Source organism: Triticum urartu, chromosome 2A, assembly GCF_056163025.1.
Source record: "Triticum urartu cultivar PI428250 chromosome 2A, HENAU_Tu73, whole genome shotgun sequence".
Lineage (NCBI taxonomy): Eukaryota > Viridiplantae > Streptophyta > Magnoliopsida > Poales > Poaceae > Triticum > Triticum urartu.
The window spans coordinates 100,008,532-100,026,328 of record NC_141874.1 but is presented as its reverse complement, the minus strand read 5'-3'; the positions used below and the strand labels follow the sequence as shown (position 1 = coordinate 100,026,328).

General features: G+C 47.6%; 1 protein-coding gene and 2 long non-coding RNA genes across 7 annotated transcripts; 2 read left to right on the top strand and 1 right to left on the bottom strand.

Moving 5' to 3' along the window:
• The first annotated feature begins 6,294 nt into the window (after positions 1-6,294).
• LOC125536025 (uncharacterized) lies at positions 6,295-10,236 on the top strand. Of its 5 annotated transcripts, none has more exons than XR_015615845.1 (7): positions 6,295-6,785; positions 7,743-7,854; positions 7,954-8,123; positions 8,281-8,445; positions 8,590-8,726; positions 9,110-9,245; positions 9,993-10,236. XR_015615845.1 is itself a non-coding variant. In XM_087543367.1 (7 exons), the coding sequence occupies exons 4-7, from the start codon at positions 8,382-8,384 to the stop codon at positions 10,101-10,103; spliced, it is 363 nt and encodes a 120-aa protein (XP_087399493.1). In that variant the 5' UTR covers positions 6,295-6,781; positions 7,743-7,854; positions 7,954-8,123; positions 8,281-8,381; the 3' UTR covers positions 10,104-10,236. The 5 variants fall into 5 exon arrangements, 3 of the variants coding, with proteins under 3 accessions (XP_087399493.1, XP_087399492.1, XP_087399494.1); XM_087543367.1 differs by having other exon boundaries at positions 6,295-6,781; positions 8,590-8,646; positions 9,998-10,236; XM_087543366.1 differs by having other exon boundaries at positions 7,954-8,146; positions 8,590-8,646; positions 9,998-10,236.
• Positions 10,237-10,605: 369 nt separating this feature from the next.
• LOC147984085 (uncharacterized) lies at positions 10,606-13,913 on the bottom strand. Its single transcript, XR_015615846.1, has 3 exons — positions 13,537-13,913; positions 12,231-12,304; positions 10,606-10,928 (listed from the first exon to the last, which is right to left on the bottom strand). It is a non-coding gene; the product is annotated as an uncharacterized LOC147984085 (long non-coding RNA).
• Positions 13,914-14,385: 472 nt separating this feature from the next.
• Positions 14,386-15,712, top strand: LOC147984084 (uncharacterized). The gene is made up of 3 exons (XR_015615030.1): positions 14,386-14,524; positions 14,747-14,833; positions 15,254-15,712. It is a non-coding gene; the product is annotated as an uncharacterized LOC147984084 (long non-coding RNA).
• The last annotated feature ends 2,085 nt before the right edge of the window (positions 15,713-17,797 follow it).

The following is a 17,797-nucleotide window of genomic DNA, read 5'->3' as shown; positions in this document are numbered from 1 at the left end:
AAGCAACCCATTCATGCACGCACTGCGCCGTATCGATCACATGCATTCTCCCGAGACTAAATGCAACGCCACGAGGCATGCCATTCTCAGCAACACCAAAATGTTTGGCGTTTCTGACCGCCACTCACTCCAGCTACGCCTGACGGTGGGCCTGATCTGAAACGCCAAAGACCCCGGCATTTGTATATTGGGATGAAACGCCAAGGTTCCTGACGTTTCTAGCAACGCGAACTGGCTCGGCGTTTCCAGCTTGCCACGTTCTGATCGTGGGTCAGGGCTGCAACGCGAGCTAGCTCGGGGTTTCTGTGGCGCCTAGAAACGCCATGGGCCGTGGCGTTGTTAAAAGGGTCAGATCGTGAAGTACTTTTATGTCGAGTTTAGTTTGTGACAAAGATTACTAAAAGGTCAGAATAGTGATTTCGGCCACTTACCTTGCTCTTCACTTACTCCTCTGTCCTAAAAGGTAAGAGCGGCGCTGTTGTTAACGGAACTGTTCTTCTGCCGGTGTTAAAATGGTTTACCTGCCGTCGCTTTCCTGTTAAGAAAAAGATCGCTAACTAACACTGTCGGTGTGCTACTAATAAAAGACGCCCGGCAACGTGCGCGGCAGTGCCAAATTGATTACGTGAAGCAAACGAATTAAGAAAGCGGCGCATCGCGGGTTTTTCCATCGGGTTGGTACCACCGGACCGACGCCGGGACAGGCGGACAGCTCAACGTCAGGGCGTCGGTGTTGCTTCCCCCTTTTCTCCCTACCAAGTCCGTCCCGTACTACGAAAGGTTCGAGTCTATTTCAAACCGTTGATTTGAAATATGAAGAGGATTCGAGTCTATTTCAAACCGTGGTTATACTTATAAAATCTTTATAACATGAATGAACGTGGATGCCACGGCGGCGGTTCTTCGAAACCACGACGGTGAGGCTCTTACTGGGGGTGTGTTCTAATCTCCTCCCGCTCCACACTTCACAATTTCCTGGAGCAGATAAGAGCCGAACGAAATAACCTCCAGAAGCTGGCTTCGCGAAGCTGTGGTCGATCCTAGTGGAAAAATCTGGAGCGAGGAAGGCCCAGCTCCACCGATTGGAAAAGCTGGAGTTCACCTTATTTACAACATCCTGCCACCGCTAAAGAAAACGGTTCGCTGAGTGCGCTCGAAAATTAGAACCTATCACTACAGGATCGATCTCCCTCGCCTCGCTGTGCACCTGTCGGCCCTAATTGGGCTGCTTCCAGCTGGCCCAGTCTGAACCATACAAGGCCATAGCCCTCCTAGCCGGGCCGCAGCGCTTGAGAAGCTGCAGATGCAGCAGAACGCATCTCAGATCACTGCTTGGAGTTAGAAGCCACGGAAAGAAGTTGGATATATGAAGTTTTGTGAAGCTAGAGGAGATCAGAACACGCCCTGGGTCAACAACATGTGCTTGATGCCGCTGCAGTGGAAGCTTTGGCATTGAAGAATGGTATGGAGCTAGCGCACTAGTAGAAAACTGATCTTTCGTCCGAAGCACTAGTCCCGGTCGGGTTTGGGTCCGGCACTAATATGAGCATTAGTCCCGATTCCAACGGCTAGAAGCGGACGGGGGCACGGTCAGGATTAGTTATGTTGCTCCTCATGTGGCCATGTTTCTCGTCATGTGGTCGTACCTAGCACCCCCTACGTCGAAGGCGCGAGCCCACTTCTCCTTCAAAGGAAGGTGTGTCTGTATGAACTCCGAGCCATCATTGAACACAAACTTCAAGAGGTGATTCAGCCTTTGCTGGAACATGGAAGGCTCAAATTCACAGCACACGAGCTTCAATGCGTCAGTGCAGTCTTTGTTCTTTACCCTGGAGTAGAAGTTCTGTATGAAATGCCTCATGCACCATCTGTGAATCACATCCGGATAACCTTCTAACTACGCGCGCACAACATTGATGATACTAGGGTGCCGGTCAGATATGATGCACGGTGACCTATCAGCACCTAGAACATGCACCCAGAGAAGAGTCAGAAACCATTCCCAGTTGGAATTGTCTTCCCATTCGACGAGACCGAAAGCAAGGGGCACGAGCTGATTGTCGGCGTCATAGGTTATGGCCACCAGAAGCACGCCTCGGACCTTGCCGGACATAAACGTTCCGTCAACAGAAAGAACTGGCTTGCAGTGACGGTACGCCTCTATGGACGCCCCGAAGGCCCAGAATGACCTCCTAAACACAGTGAATCTCCTGTCCCACCCCTCCGGGGTCTTTTCTAGGTATCCCCCCACCTCGTACACCAATCCTGGATTGCGGGCTTTCATCGCCTGAAGTTGTTTCGGGAGCAGACTGTACGACTCCTCCCAGACACCGTATACCATCTTTAGAGCCAGCTGCTTAGCCCTCCAGGGCTTTCCATAGTTGACATTGTACTCAAATATCATGCTTATGTAATCCTGAAGTTGTGACACGGACTGCGTCGACTGCTTGGCGATGGCATGTTTCAGACGCTGGCCGATGAAGCTGGACGTCAGCTGCCGGTGATGACCTTCTATGCGGTCTCTCCCGCATTTGTGCGATCCTACGCAGCTAACAATCTTCCATCGATCGTCCGGTTTGCGCTTCCTGGCACACACCTTCCAGGGACAGCCTTGCTCCCTGTTCTCACACCACACCACGAATCGCTTTTTTTGTCTCACTTTCGGACTATGTAAGGCCGATAGTGTCGCACTGCATACTCCTGCAGCAATATCTTCATGTCTAGCATTGAGCTGAACACAAGCCCTGGATATATTAAAGGCTTGGACCTTGGATTTATCTTCTTTTCTTCCAATGTCTGAGGCCTTGGCACCGCCACTGCCTCCGTATCATACATATCTTCCTCCGTCACAACTACTAGGTCAGCGCCTGTCAAATCTCTAAACTCATGTGTACTCATGTCTCTCTGGTATACAGTGCGGAAGACTATCTTTTCCAACAAACTGAACTCAAATTCATCAGCGGGGCAATCGTCATCCGAGTTCTCTGCATGTCTCGTCAGGTATTCCCACTCGGCATCTTCCTCTCCCTCTTCCTGAGAATCATAAGTTGCCTCGTTAAGATCGTCTGATGCAAAGGTTGTTTCCTCTGCGCGTAACTCGGTTAATATTTCTATCAGAGGAAGCTCCGGGGCCATTCTTTCAAACAATGGCTCTTCCTCTTCATCATCTTCCTCGACCTCCTCTGCATCCACCTCCTCTGCATCCACCTCCAACTCACTCCTTCCTGGCGAAACTGCATCACTCTCGTCCTCGGTAGCCACATTGTTGTTCAGATCAAAACCACTGACCACATTTTCCTCAGCTTCTACAAACTCTTGTGTTACAGGGGTGCTAACTTCTGCCGTTGGCTGACTGCCGGTCATGGTATCATAGATCTCTGGACTAAGGACACAATGACTAGGTACACTATGGCTGCCTACGCCTGACCTATGGCCGTGACCATCACAGCCTTGAGGCATGCGATTGAGGTCTATGTCTGACAGGTTCTGACCCGCAAGGATCTTCATGCAAGATTCATCGAACCATTGCCTTGTAGTTATCCCAAAAATAATCCTCGGCCAAGGGGATCATGGTGCAGAACGGTCGAGGGCCTGTGTCGGCGTCATATCTTCCTTCCATCCTTACTACAGAACTTCCAACGACATCCATCACTTTTCTCACCTTATCAGCAAGTTCAACAAGAGTTGGATCCTTTGGAAAACATTACACACGGCTTTGGGTGTTCATAAACTCCACACCGGTGCTGCCAGATTGGATGTTAAGAACACCACCATGATGTAAAAATGGACTACGTTACGATACGCCATCCTACAAAAAAGGCAATATAGCCAACATTAACCCAGAAAAAGGTTCGACATACGCCATCCTATTGGGAGAATATCAGGTGCTCCCGGAGCACCTGAGCTTAGGTGCTCCGATGCAACCTCGGCCGATGGATTGTGATCCAATGGGCAGCATCATGGGGATGTGGATGAAAGCATTATTTTAGGAATGTTCGGGGCGTTTTCTGCAAAACATTGATGCTGGATTTGTCTTTTTTGTTTCTTAATGTGTGTTTCGAATTTTGATTCGAAATTTTTAGGGATTGTACACTCATGTGATGTGAACATCCACGATTTTTTCGGAATTTTTTGAAACATTTAAATGCACATTTTGAAAATTTGGAGCATGGGAGCACCAAAATAAACGGGAGCACTAGATATTCTCCCCCCTCCTATTACCTAATGAACAACTGATATACATGCTCTAAGGTTGATTCGTAACAAGATTACCTGCTGGTTTGCCCAGATCTAGAAGCTTCTGCGTCGTCTCCACCGTCGGACTATCCGACCACCGTGGATTTGGGGTTGGGGTCGAGATTGGTAACAGGGCCTTAAGGGAAGAGGGGCCTGCCGCCAGCAGCAAGCTTCCAATGGCCCGTCGCTTCCGTGTGGAACACCCGGAGGAGCCGACGAGGTTGGGTGAACCGCGAGTGTGGCTCTGTGGAGGGGACGACTTGGTTTCGGGGGGGAGGTGGGTGGGTCGAGCGGAGCTCAAATGGACAAATTCCAAGGAGCCATAAAAAGGACACGTCACCTGACGGCATGACCAGCCTATCTGACATGACACGGCTAACTCTAGGTGGCACCATAAACGGCCTGACACACCAAGTTCGCGGGCGGTTCATGGCACTATAGCGTCAAGTTAAAAGGCGAGGTTGACGGTATTATGCCACGCCATACACAAGGGCGTACTTACAACGTCCAGACACCAAAAAGGAAGGCGTCATGGACTGGACACGCCATATTGGTTGACGTATTTGATATTCATGTGCAGACGCCTACCCCTTAGGCGTTTCATCCTTACATAAGAACATCTAAGCTGGAATGTGAATGTACCGAGACGACGGTTCTGGTCATTACAAGCAATTCAGATATTCTAATAGGTGTGACGCCTTACGCACGTCAGGCCGGTGCCACGCTGGTGGTGTGACCAACGACTGGGGCCGGTCAAAGGCTCCTTGGTGTGCGGCGCAGCAACATGCAAGTGTGGCGCCTATCGGGCAGGCACGAATGGGTCATCCCCTTGTTAGAGTCTGGACCAAAATGGAGCTCCCCCGTTCATTTGGATTCTGGACCGTCGGATCGAGATCTCCTCGTGATACAGGCCGTCGGATCTCAGGCCAGATCGCTGTGGGCTGTCTGATATTTACCCGATCGTCCTGAGCCGTCGGATAAAATTTCAATGGCAACTAATTGTACTAGTATGCGTGCACGCGCAATGCGCGTCTTTACGTTGCAAAGTGATTTCGGTGAAAATAAGTCATGAAAATGCCTGGAGAAATTATTCAAGACAAATGACCATTAAGCATGTATGAAAGCATAAAGAAAATACTCAGAATTAGCATAAGAAAGCTTGTCACGTTCTTACGACATTAACTATCACATGAATATGTAATTTGCACAAAAAATAGGGTACATATTGCGGAAAATATATAAAAGAACCAGGGTACATATGAACTCGCCTTGGAAACACATTTCTAAATCCTCAAAAAAAAAAGCTGCCCGTGTATATCTCCATGTTCTATCTGTGCACAGAAACTTTCACGGAGAAACAAAATTTTTTGCATGTGCAAAAAAGAAAAAACAACATGTCGTAAAATGCTACTTAGAAGCACTGGAATTTGTCTTTTATACGGACGCAAAATAAAAAGACATTTTTTGTTAAACTTTGTATCGCGCATATGTATTGTGAAGATGTAAGCGTGAAATTTTATTTGTATTTTTTCACATTTTAACACACGTTCAAAATGCATTTAAAAAAAACAGGTTAATATGTATGTACGTACCTAGGTTCAGGTAGTGCCTCCTCTACCTATGGCTATGTTTTACTGTAGCATTCACTATAACTTTCCACCCAGAATTGCACGTGAGACAGGTTCATATGTGCGCTATACACTGGTTTGATTTGTTTACCTTTTTTATTATGTGGGCGTCTTTAGTAAATCAGTTTGCACTGCTCCAGGCGATTCGACTATGGCATGGCGTGACTCTGTTTGCTCAAAAGAACTGACATGCAGTGGGGTCCTAGATGCTTCTAGAGTGACGCAGAAAACACTGATGCTACTGCAGCAGCGAATCCATGCATTATAAGCCGTCGGATAGAGCCCAATGAACGGCTAGGAATGCATTTTGATGCATGAAATCAAACTTTCAAAACTGGTACACTATATAGAAGAATAGTATAGAAATACCTTACCTCCACCAGGGCATTCCGGTCATTTCGCGTCGTGGGGGTATAAAAGGGGGGCGCTCCTGTGGTGGAGACCTAGCCGCCTCCTCCTCTCTCCCTCCCTCCCGCGCGCCTCCTATCCTCCCACCCGCATCGCCGCCGCCGCCACCCACCTCCTCGAACCGCGATTGAACCCTAGCCATCACTCCCCGCCAGCCATCCTCCCTGCCCATCCGCCGCCGCCACGCCATCACCGCCACCTACCCTACGCGCTGTGGAGGAAGCGACCAGAGAGGGAGGGCGTCGCCGGCGTGTGCGCGTGCTTCCACGGGTTCTCGCCGCGGTCGCCGGAGCCGTGGTCAACCGTGTCGGGGGGGATGGGCGCCACATCGCGGTCGCCGAATCCGTTGGCTGCGAGTCCGGGCGCGTCGGATCCGGTGGCTGTTAGGAGGCAGCGCTCGGAGGAGGTCGGACGCAAGAGGCCAGCGCGCGGAAGAGGCCGGGGCATGGAGGCAGCGCTCGGAGCTCAGCTGCGGCGACGAGCTGTGCTACTGCCTTGGCTACAACCTCGTAGGTGAGCTCGTCCTCTCCTCTGCTGCTTTGTTTTTATTAGTTTGCGGCTATGTTCATTTTCCATGGACTATAGAGTTCATAAAACGTCTATGGAGTACAAGCACGCAGCTCCAGCTCCTTTGATTTGCATCCATGCAGTACAAACACTCAATTCCTATGTTTAGTACACCAAACATGCACTTAGGTTCAGTAGTACTCCTAGGTTTTGTAAATGCTCCAAAATCCAGTTAGGTTCAGTAGTACTCCTAGGAGTAAATGGGCATCAAGAGAATGATTTGGCATGTGTTTCAGTTAGGTTCAGTAATACTCCTAGATTTTGCATGGTGTTCAGTTAGGTTCATTTATCCAATAGCACAAGCAAAGCATTTTCAGTCTAATCTGCTTCCAAAGGACATAATCTTTATCCTGTAGGCTAGATTGGGCTTAGAGCCATGTGGTAGCCAACTGCATGTTGGAAACAGGAGCAAGAATGGTCAACTTTATGCTTTGATCAACTATGGTGTTTGGTGTTTTGGTTTAGTCCTATGAACTTCTTATAGTATTTCTTCTTATATGGGACATTAAGAAATGTATTAGTTGCACCTATATGCGGTCCCGCAAAACAAAACTGAACAATTCCTCTAATTTGGAATTTGTATTTGTTGTATTCTCTATCTGCTATGCAAGCTATATGATGCAACAATTTTAGTTTTTTATTCTTTTGTACTGTCATGAACTCTGATGGTTGTATAGGGCAACTTTTTTCTTCACTCCATAATTCAGGATGAACCAGGTGTCTTGGTCATATGGTTTATTTCAGTCCACCTCAGGGAACAAAGTTGGTATCTTTTGTCTGAATTTACGGACATCTTATAGAATAAATTATGCCAGATTTGTTTCCTTCACTCCTCTTGTTATGCCAGATTTTTTTCCTTCACTCCTCTTGATTTCTTCCATTTCTTACAATCTACTCTGCTAGGTTCATCTCCAATGGCAAATCCATAGCTTTGTGCTAAAGGTTCAGGCAGATGGAAGCATTAGCAATTCCCTCGACGTAGCTCTCGATTGGGCCTGAACCACAACCAGCTAAGGTACCAAACTTTCTTTACAACCTCATTACTACTAGAGGACGTTTGCCTTTTTCTTACTACTAGAGTACTTTGTGATGACATTTCACTTTTATTTTTCAGGGGACATTTCTACAGATCGTTTCTATCTGATTTCCGACATTTTCAGTTTTTGGAACACCCAGAATGGATATATTGAGTGTCCCTCTTGCTGCTAAACACAATACAGTTGAGATTATGTCCCTACAGAGATTCTTAAAGAACATGGTACACCGGAATAGCTTCAGATCAAAGTGAGCTGCACATTTCAACACATGTGATTTCTAAAAATCCTATACCCCCAAATATAATTTTTTATTGGTCCAGTTTCATGATTTTGTATAAACCCGTCTTTAGCTATACAAAATAGCTTGGTGTGTGATGCAGCAAATTATGTGCTTGTGCTTGCAGATAACTCAGCCGATGGACCTTCTTATCATGAAACACCATGGCAATCGAGCTGTCGTCCGTCCGTCCCTCCCTCCTCGCGCCCGGAACCCTAGCTCGCGGCCATGGCGACCGTGCACGTCGCAGGCAGCGCAGGATCTTCAGCACTACAACACGTCGACAAGGAAGGTATGAGATGGCGCGCTGCGTCATCGTTGTCAGTGCTCTTGGCTGTTTGGCGGCTGACCGTTCTGCTTCTTCTCCTTCTTCTCGCACCATGTTCTCATACGGAGTCCCCTGATCGATGTTGTGCGTTTTGTGGTGCGCTTGCAGGCGGATGCGGCGACGGACAAGGTGTACACGCGGCTCGCGCTGGTGGCGGAGGCCGAGGTGAGTGCTCCTGCATCGTTTCTCAGCACACCATTGGCCATCCCTCCATCGGTCACGTTGTAACACTGGGATATAGCAGGGTAACATATGGATTATGTTATTTGTCATTGCCATATTTCTTCTTGGTATTACTTATTTTTTGTTTGTTTGGGAATTTCTTGGCTCTAGATATGAGAAAATTCAAACAAAATCATGTGTTATTATGTTCTTATAGTTTAGTGTTGTGTTACTTTTTAGCCAATGGAGGCATCCTGGGCTATGCAACAAAGTTGACGAGGTTATGAACTTGTTGCCGGTTATGTTTACACGGATCTCTTGTTAAGAAAAAACTATATTGATCAAAATTGACGAGGTTGTGTGAGATGTGAGAGATTTTCTTTGTTTTCACCTTTTTTACTTTGATAGATGTTCACTTCCTTACAAATGAGTCCAGTTTGTAACATTCTCATTTTTATGATCTCAGGCAAACTGCTGGTGCTAAAGAAAAGAATGTGCCTACATTTTAGCCAGCTAGCATGGCAAGCAGCCCTTTTGTTTCTTTTGAAACAACTTCTACTTCGGCTTGTCAATACCATGTTGATTTTGGTTTCTCAATCCGGGTAGGAAAAATGCATGACTTCTTTCCAATCCCTTTTATATAATGATGCCCTGTGTTTTCCTCTTCCCATTCTGATATAATAGTCTTTTTTTATTATTTGTCTATGTGCGCTCTGTATATGCATAGTATTTTTTCAATTCGACACAACGTATAGCTGAGAGCAGGGTTACCTATGCTTGTTTTAGTTGCAGAAAGGTTATTAGTTTACACTGCTCTGGGCACTTCAGGTTGCCCAACAGGGTGCTTTTAACCACTGAAAATTGAACTTTTAGTCTCTGCTACCCTATAACATCAAGTAGAAAACTAGCCATGTGAGTTCAATGTGCAGGCCTGCGTGTTTGTAGGTTTTTTCCGAAAACGCAAAATGACAGTAGCTAATGTTTATGTGAATTCTGAAGCTGATTATCTGCTGTTTAATAAGGTATACTTGCTATTAAACTTTGAAGCGCTGATTCTCATGGGTGGCCATAATTTAGTACATTGACATTCCCATGTTCATTAGTACAGCAACCCTTTCTATAATTAGATGGAGCCACTGAAATTCTGGAAGTGAACATGTTTTGTCTGAGATTGTGTGATAGAACCAAATGTGTTTTCCACCCTTTTCTAGTTAAGATTAAGGTGTGTGCTGATTGCAGTGTCATGGTGCTTACATCCTACTCCCCATGGCTCGCTATTGTTTCTTGATTGTATTATCCTATTACTTTTGGCATCACATCGTTGACTAATTTTATTTTTCATTTGTCAGGTCAGGTGCCAATTACTAAGGAGAGTCAACTTTAATTGGCTGGTCCTAAGGATTGAAAGGAATGTAAGATATATGTGCTCCTCAATGATTAGCTTTGTGATTACGGAATGATCTATATGTAAAGTATTTCTGTTTCAGTTATATTATGTTGCCGATGATGTATAGTTTTGGAACTTCAAACTAGATCCATGTATTTTGTTTGTTTCCTATATGATTCTGATTGATAGAAGCAACTTTGAAGTCATGGAGAATGAAAATAGGACCCTGGCTCGCAGCTATTAAATTTAAGCAAGAGTTGTGACTCTCTTCTTTCTGTAGAAGTATGGAGATAACATGAAAGGTTGTGACGCCCCCGATCCAGTCGTACACTAATCATGTACGCAAATGTGTACGGTCAAGATCAGGGACTCACGGAAAGATATCACAACACAACTCTATAAATAAAAATAAGTCATACAAGCATCATAATACAAACCAGGGTTAAGCAAGAGTTGTGACTCTTCTTTCTGTAGAAGTATGGAGATAACATGAAAGGTTGTGACGCCCCCGATCCAGTCGTACACTAATCATGCACGCAAATGTGTACGGTCAAGATCAGGGACTCACGGAAAGATATCACAACACAACTCTATAAATAAAAATAAATCATACAAGCATCATAATACAAACCAGGGGCCTTGAGGGCTCGAATACAAGTGCTCGATCATAGACGAGTCAGCGGAAGCAACAATATCTGAGTACAGATATAAGTTAAACAAGTTTGCCTTAAGAAGGCTAGCACAAACTGGGATACAGATCGAAAGAGGAGCAGGCCTCCTGCCTGGGATCCTCCTAACTACTCCTGGTCGTCGTCAGCGGGCTGCACGTAGTAGTAGGCACCTCCAGAGTAATAGGAATCATCGTCGAAGGTGGCGTCTGGATCCTGGGCTCCATCGTCTGGTTGCAGCAATCGGATAGAGAGATGGGAAAAAGGGGAAACAAGGCAACCGTGAGTACTCATCCAAAGTACTCGCAAGCAAGGAGCTACACTACATATGCATGGGTATATGTGTAAAGGGCCATATCAATAGACTGAACTGCAGAATGCCGGAATAAGAGGGGGATAGCTAATCCTGTCGAAGACTACGCTTCTGGCAGCCTCCGTCTTGCAGCATATAGAAGAGAGTAGACTGAAGTCCTCCATGTAGCATCGCATAGCATAATCCTACCCGGCAATCCCCTCCTCGATGCCCTGTTGGAGAGCAATCACCGGGTTGTATCTGGCACTTGGAAGTGTGTGTTTTATTAAGTATCCGGTTCTAGTTGTCATAAGGTCAAGGTACAACTCCAAGTCGTCCTGTTACAGAAGATCACGGCTATTCGAATAGATTAACTTCCCTGTAGGGGTGCACCACATAACCCAACACGCTTGATCCCATTTGGCCGGACACACTTTTCGGGGTCATGCCCGGCCGCGGAAGATCAACACGTCGCAGCCCCACCTAGGCCCAACAGAGAGGTCAGCACGCCGGTCTAAACCTAAGCGCACAGGGGTCTGGGCCCATCGCCCATAGCACACCTACACGTAGCGTACGCGGCCGGAAGCAGAACTAGCCTCCTTAATACAAGAGTAGGCCTACGTTCCAATCCGGCGCGCGCCGCTCAGTCGCTGACGTCACGAAGTGCTTCGGCTGATACCACGACGCCGAGTGCCCATAACTGTTCCTGCGTAGCTGGTTAGTGCGTATAGACCAAATGGCCAGACTCAGATCAAATACCAAGAACTCGTTAAGCGTGTTAAGTATCCGTGAACGCCGACCAGGGCCAGGCCCACCTCTCTCCTAGGTGGTCTCAACCTGCCCTGTCGCTCCGCCACAAAGTAACAGTCGGGGGCCGTCAGGAACCCAGGCCCACCACTACCTGGGTGGAACCACTTGCCCCTTCAGCCCCCATCTCCGAACAGTATCACAGGTAATGTAACAGTGTAAAGTATATAGTATATGCCCGTGATCACCTCCCGAAGTGATCACGGCCCGGTAGTATAGCATGGCAGACGAACAAGAGTGTAGGGCCACTAATGGAACACTAGCATCCTATACTAAGCAGTAGGATAGCAGGTAAAGGTAACAACAGTAGTAGCAAGGACAGGCTATGCAGTAGAATAGGATTAACCGAAAGCAGTAACAGGCTACACTACTCTAATGCAAGCAGTAGAGAAGAATAGGCGATATCTGGTGATCGGGGGGGGGGGGGGCTTGCCTGGTTGCTCTGGCAAGAAGGGGGGTCGTCAACACTGTAGTCGATCACAGGGGTACCGGCAGCGGTCTCGGGGTCTACCGGAAAAAGTAACGGAGGGGAACACAATAAATAACATAGCAATCAAAGCATAACATGACAAACGCGGCGCTAGAAGTGATCTAACGCAGGGATAGGTGATACTGGTGAAGGGGGGAAACATCCGGGAAAGTATCCCCGGTGTTTCGCGTTTTCGGGCAGAGTAGCCGGAGGGGGAAAGTTGCAAGTTTGCTATGCTAGGGATGCATGACGGACGAACAGGCTGCGTATCCGGGTTCGTCTCGTCGTTCTGAGCAACTTTTATGTTGAAAATAATTTAATCCGAGTTACGGATTAAAAAATATGATTTTCTAAAGATTTTATTAATTTCTGAAATTTATTTAATTACTTCAACATTATCCAGAATAGTAAATGATGACATCAGCATGACATCATGCTGACGTCAGCAGTCAATTGCGCAGTTGACTGGGTCAACCACGTGTGGGGCCCACAGGTCATTGGCTGTTTAATTAGTAGGTTAATTAAACAATGTCAATTAGTTTAATTAGTGGTTAGATTAATCTAATCAGGTTTAATTAATTCTTTAATTAACTAATTAATTATCATTTTAATTATTGTTTATTAATTTATTTTTTTAATCAATTTAATTATTTAATTTTTTACTTTCTTTTTTTGTTTTTTACATTTGTTCTGGGGCTAGGCCCCACTTGTCATTGGGCCAGGGGTGGCTTAGCGGGCGCGCGGGTTACGGGCGCCTGGAGTGGGTGCTGTGCACCCGCCCAGGCCGACAGAGGAGGGGGACGGGCGCTGGGCGCCGGCGTCCGCGGGTGCAGGGGAGGGGGAGCGGCAGCAGGGCGAGGTCGGAGCGGGGCCGAGCGGGCGTGGCCGGACCGTGGTCGGCGGCAGGAGGCGGAGCAGGGGTGGGGGGCAGCAGCAGGAGCGGCGACGAGGCAGACAGCGGTCGCGGCGAGCGGCTGCGCTAGGCGAGGCCGTGGCCGGAGCGGCGAGGCGGAGCAGGGCCACGCGGGCGAGCGGCACGGTGGGGCGCGCGGCCCAGGCGCAGCGTAGGGAAGGAGGCCGCGGCCCCGGGGTGGCAGCGGGGCGCTGGGCGCGCGAGCGCGCGTGCATCGACGGAGGCAGGAGCGGCCAGGAGCTGGGGCGCGGCGCGCGGGGGCACGCCGGGCGCGGCGAGGCCACGGCGGCGTCAGCGGAGCCGCGGGGGGAGGCCATGGCCTGAGCGCGAGGAAGAGAGGAGGAGGGGGAAGCTCACTGGGCGGCGTAGGGTTCGTGGCAGTGAGCTCGGGGAGGAGGACGACGAAGGGGCGGCGTTGGTGCCGCGGCGGGGCGGCGCGCCTCCACGGCGTCCGGCGAGGAGGGAGATGAGGACGAGCAGCGGGGCGGCGATCCGAGCGGCGACGGGGTGACCGAGGCGGGGGGGTGTTCCGGGTGGCGTCGAGGCGGCGGGGTAGGCGACGGGGACGTGCGCCGGGGCAGCGACGGGGTGGCGTCTCCGGGCGACGACGAGCGATGGGGCGCGGCGTCGGGGTCGAGGCAATGGGGGAGTGGGGCGCTAGCGTCGCGCGTCGTGGGCGCGGTCAGGCCCCGATCCAGAAGGGGATCGGGGGAGTGGGGGGAGTGTGTGGGAAGTGGGTTAGGGTTTCTATGTCCAGGGGGGTTAAGGGAGTGAGGGGCCGGATGGGCCAGTGGGCTGGCCGGCTGGGCCGTTTGGCCCAGTTGGCCAGGGGTCCCCCCCCTTTATTTATTTTGTCTGTTTTTCTTTTCTTATTTTTCTTTCTATGGGTTTATATTATTTTAGTTTTATAAAACATAAAAGTTGCACCTAAATTAGTATTAGTAATTGTACCTCGGTCAAAAAAAGGTTTAACCCCCAAATAAAATAGTTTAGTATTTTATAAAATACAAAAGGCATTTATTTAGTTGTTTTAGCTACTCCTTAAATCATTTTTGAGCATTCAAACATTTTTATAAAAGTGTGGTTCTTTCACCATAAATATCTAGACTTTATTTCCACGCTCCGAATATTTTAGTTTTGACTTTTGAAAACTTTAATTGTTTAAACTTTAATTCTAATTTTAAAAGAATCCGTTTCGAACTAACGCGAGATTATCAACAGTACCCAAGGTGACATGGCATCGTTAACGCGGGATTACTGTAGCCTAATTATCCGGGCGTCACAAAGGTACTCCAGGATCTCTTGCTAGACTAAGCTTCCATTTGTTGGCTGCCCAAAAAAGGAGGTAAATCATTATTCTTTACAATTGACACAGAAGCATGTCAGTTCGCTTACCTTTCTATGTTGAACTTTATTTCAAATATTATTGTCCTGTTGCTTACCTACAATCGTTAGCTTATGTGTTAAATTGACTTTATTTTTGTTTCATCCTTATTTCATTTTGCTCCTTCTTTAAAGTGTGCTTTTGTTGTTACTTATCTTTTTGTTTTCTGCTATCTACATGCAGCCTCTTGCGACAAGTATGCATAGTTTGCAAGTATCAAAAATGGCATTCAGGTTACATATTACTGAGCCCTGGCTTCAAGAGTATCAGGTCAGTGCATTAGCAATGACGATGTTACACTGGAAATAGCTATGCTTCAGAGTTTTGTTTGAATTTTCTCTTTGCGTGTCTTTTATAAGCCTGATTAATGCGTCACATGAGTAAAGAATTTGCGTGTCTTTTATAAGCTTGAAAATGTGGTTGTTTACACAGCAGTTTTGGTTGCCATTCTACTTATATACTAATAAACTGATGAGATTTATTATGGGGTGAATATGCTCAATACAAATAATTGAAATTTGAACGTACATATTTTTATCATATGTTTGTTTGATACACAAGGTCGATCGTCTATCACCTGTTCCTATTAGGCTTGAAATACAACAAAGGATATGCGATTAGTGCTTACTACTCTTGCATGTAAAAAGTTGTGATTTCTTTTTTTCAAGCCCTTCTTTTCTCTGGATGCAGGTCCTTCCATCATGTACCCACCCACACATGCAAATGAATTCGTTTGGTGGTTATATCTTGAGTGGCATCTGAATACACAAGCGTGACCAATAGTAAGCGTGAGTGCTAGAGAAGTCCCCATTTAGCATGATGGAGAGCAGGATTGTCCCCATTTATATTTGGTTCACACAGTTGTAGCTTCCTTTTTCTACGGCTTGGTCGCGGCTTAGGTCAGACAGTGATGATCCAGTACTAATTAAGCATCATTGATAAATAACAAGAGGGGCATGTGAGGAGCTCTGTCTTGCTTGTAATAGCTAAACTATTGTTACCTACTTAATGAGATCCATCGTCGATCTGCTCTATTGACTAAATGTACCCTGCTTGCTTTGCTTTGACAAAATGGCCTGTACTGAACTTGGTCATCCTTGGCTACCCAGATGGGATGTCTATAAGGAGAACTATCCAGTCCATATCTGAACCTAGGAACTATGAACTATTATATCGATGATGTCGAGTTATGTCTACATAGCCTGCCTTGCTATGCTTTTATAAGCTCAATGTATCCTTTGTACTGTTCTTCTTCTTCGACTTATCTGCTCATTTTTAGATAAATTTTCATGTGAGTACCAATGTTATAAACCAGAATTCTCTTTCTAAAGATGCTTATGTCGGAACGGTTCATCATATTTGTCAATATATTCTATACAATATGTTATGCAGTCCCATTCCCATCTTAAATTTCATATCTTATGAATAGATAATAATTTGCAGTATGACACTGTACTGAACTAATATCATTGCTTTTTTTTATTATACATATACTAAATCTGGCCAGGTTTCTTTTACCAGGTTTTTTAACTTTTTTCTATCAGTGAAAAACCAGCCAATAGAAACACGACACGTTATTTACCTGGGGACCTGACCGTGTAGGCATTGGGTAGGTTTAGCGATTTTGCGTGAGATACGTAACATTCCTTCTGTCTTGCATGTGCGCCGCATGCATTCCATCCACCGCTTTCTGATTTTTGACTTTCTGTCCTACCTTATCTGCATGCATTCCATTCACCCCACCGCTTTCTTCTCTCCTTCTTTATCTTCTTTTTTCTGGATGTGTCCGCCGCCGCTTACCGCTCATGGTGATCGAGGTGGTTTCCAGATGACTCCGGTCAAATCATCTACCGCCATAAGCATCTATAAAATCCTCTCCTTTCTCTTCTTCGTGGCCATCTCATCTCAACAGAAGTACCATTGAGGAGTAGCGTCGGCGCAAAACATCGAGCCGCTCTCGGTTTCTCTCCTATAGGATGAAAAGGAGCTCCGTTTGCCGCCTCGCAGAGCATGCCCCGCCCTTCTAGGCTCCTCCTTTCTTCGACGTGCAGCATGGAGCAAGCTCGGCCACGGCGAGCTGCGGAGCCGCGCTTCAAGGTTCGGTGGGCTCTACCCACGCTGCACCTCCGAGCCTTGCCGGGGAGGAGCTGCGTCCAGCCTCCGTCGCTGCTACCCTGTCGAGCGAGAAACTGCATCATCATCGCTATGATATGGTGGTTGTCGACGGCCACCGCGGGGACGGCGTGGTGTTGAACGCCCCCCTTGGCACGCTGGCGAGGTGATTCCAATCTCGCGCATCGGAGGCGTTGGTGGCCAATGGCGACGTCTCGCAGACGTCGCTGGACGCGATCGCCGATCTAGAGTCGTCGACGGTGCGCGAGACCGGCCACCTGCTTGGGCTCGGCCACTTCTCGGTGGAGGACGACCTGGACGCCATCACGTCGCGCAGGCAGAACTGGAGCTGGCCAACAACGACGACGTCAAGAAGCGCGGGAATAGAAAGTTTGATTTGTTTTCTGTTCATGTGGCTTTCCTCGTGTGGTTTCACAAGCGGTGGGCGGTGTCATGTCGGTGTCTTTTTTGTGTAGGTTCTGGTGCTTGCATCTGCCCATGGAGGAGGTGCATGGAGGAAGATGAAGGTGGACTGGAGGAGGCGGGTGTGCGCGCGGGGTACGGGACGGCGGCAAGAGTGCACATGAGGTGCGCCCGACTGTGAACAACCCAAGCTTCAAGGACGTCTCACCAGCGACGAGCAAGGAGGAGAGACCCACAACGGCGTCGCTGCCGTGCGCTCCCTGACGTCGACCGGCTTGGTTGGCATAGCTGCGGCGGCTACGATCGCACTAGCTAGCGTTGTCCTGATAGGTTTTCAATAGACTGACGGCCACTTCTTCAAAAGAAAGAGCGTTCTTAGTAGCCTGTGATTTTTCGACTGATGATTATGCTCGGGTTCAGAGATATTTTTATGAATCACAGGAGTAGGAGTAAGGTGTGCAGGTAAGTGGAGCGGCTTCTCTGTTGCTTTAAAAACATTCAGTTTTATGTTAGGGCTTACTTTTTTATTAAGCGTCTCTGCAAATGGTGATCGACCAAGTTGTTACTATGTTGGATCTGTTAATTTTCTTCCTCTCTTCCCTGCTCGGAGAACAAGCCATTTTCTCCTTGATGGTTTGTATCTGAACTTGATTTTTTTTCTCCTCCAGAATCCGATGCGAGCCTGTGCTTTTGTACTAA

Excerpts from the sequence above, each read along its gene's own strand:
- LOC125536025 (XM_087543367.1), top strand. The coding sequence starts at position 8,382 with ATGGCGACCGTGCACGTCGCAGGCAGCGCAGGATCTTCAGCACTACAA. Across the intron at positions 8,446-8,589 it reads ACAACACGTCGACAAGGAAG|GCGGATGCGGCGACGGACAA; the intron begins GTATGAGATGGC and ends GTGCGCTTGCAG. Across the intron at positions 9,246-9,997 it reads ATTTTGGTTTCTCAATCCGG|GTGCCAATTACTAAGGAGAG; the intron begins GTAGGAAAAATG and ends TTGTCAGGTCAG.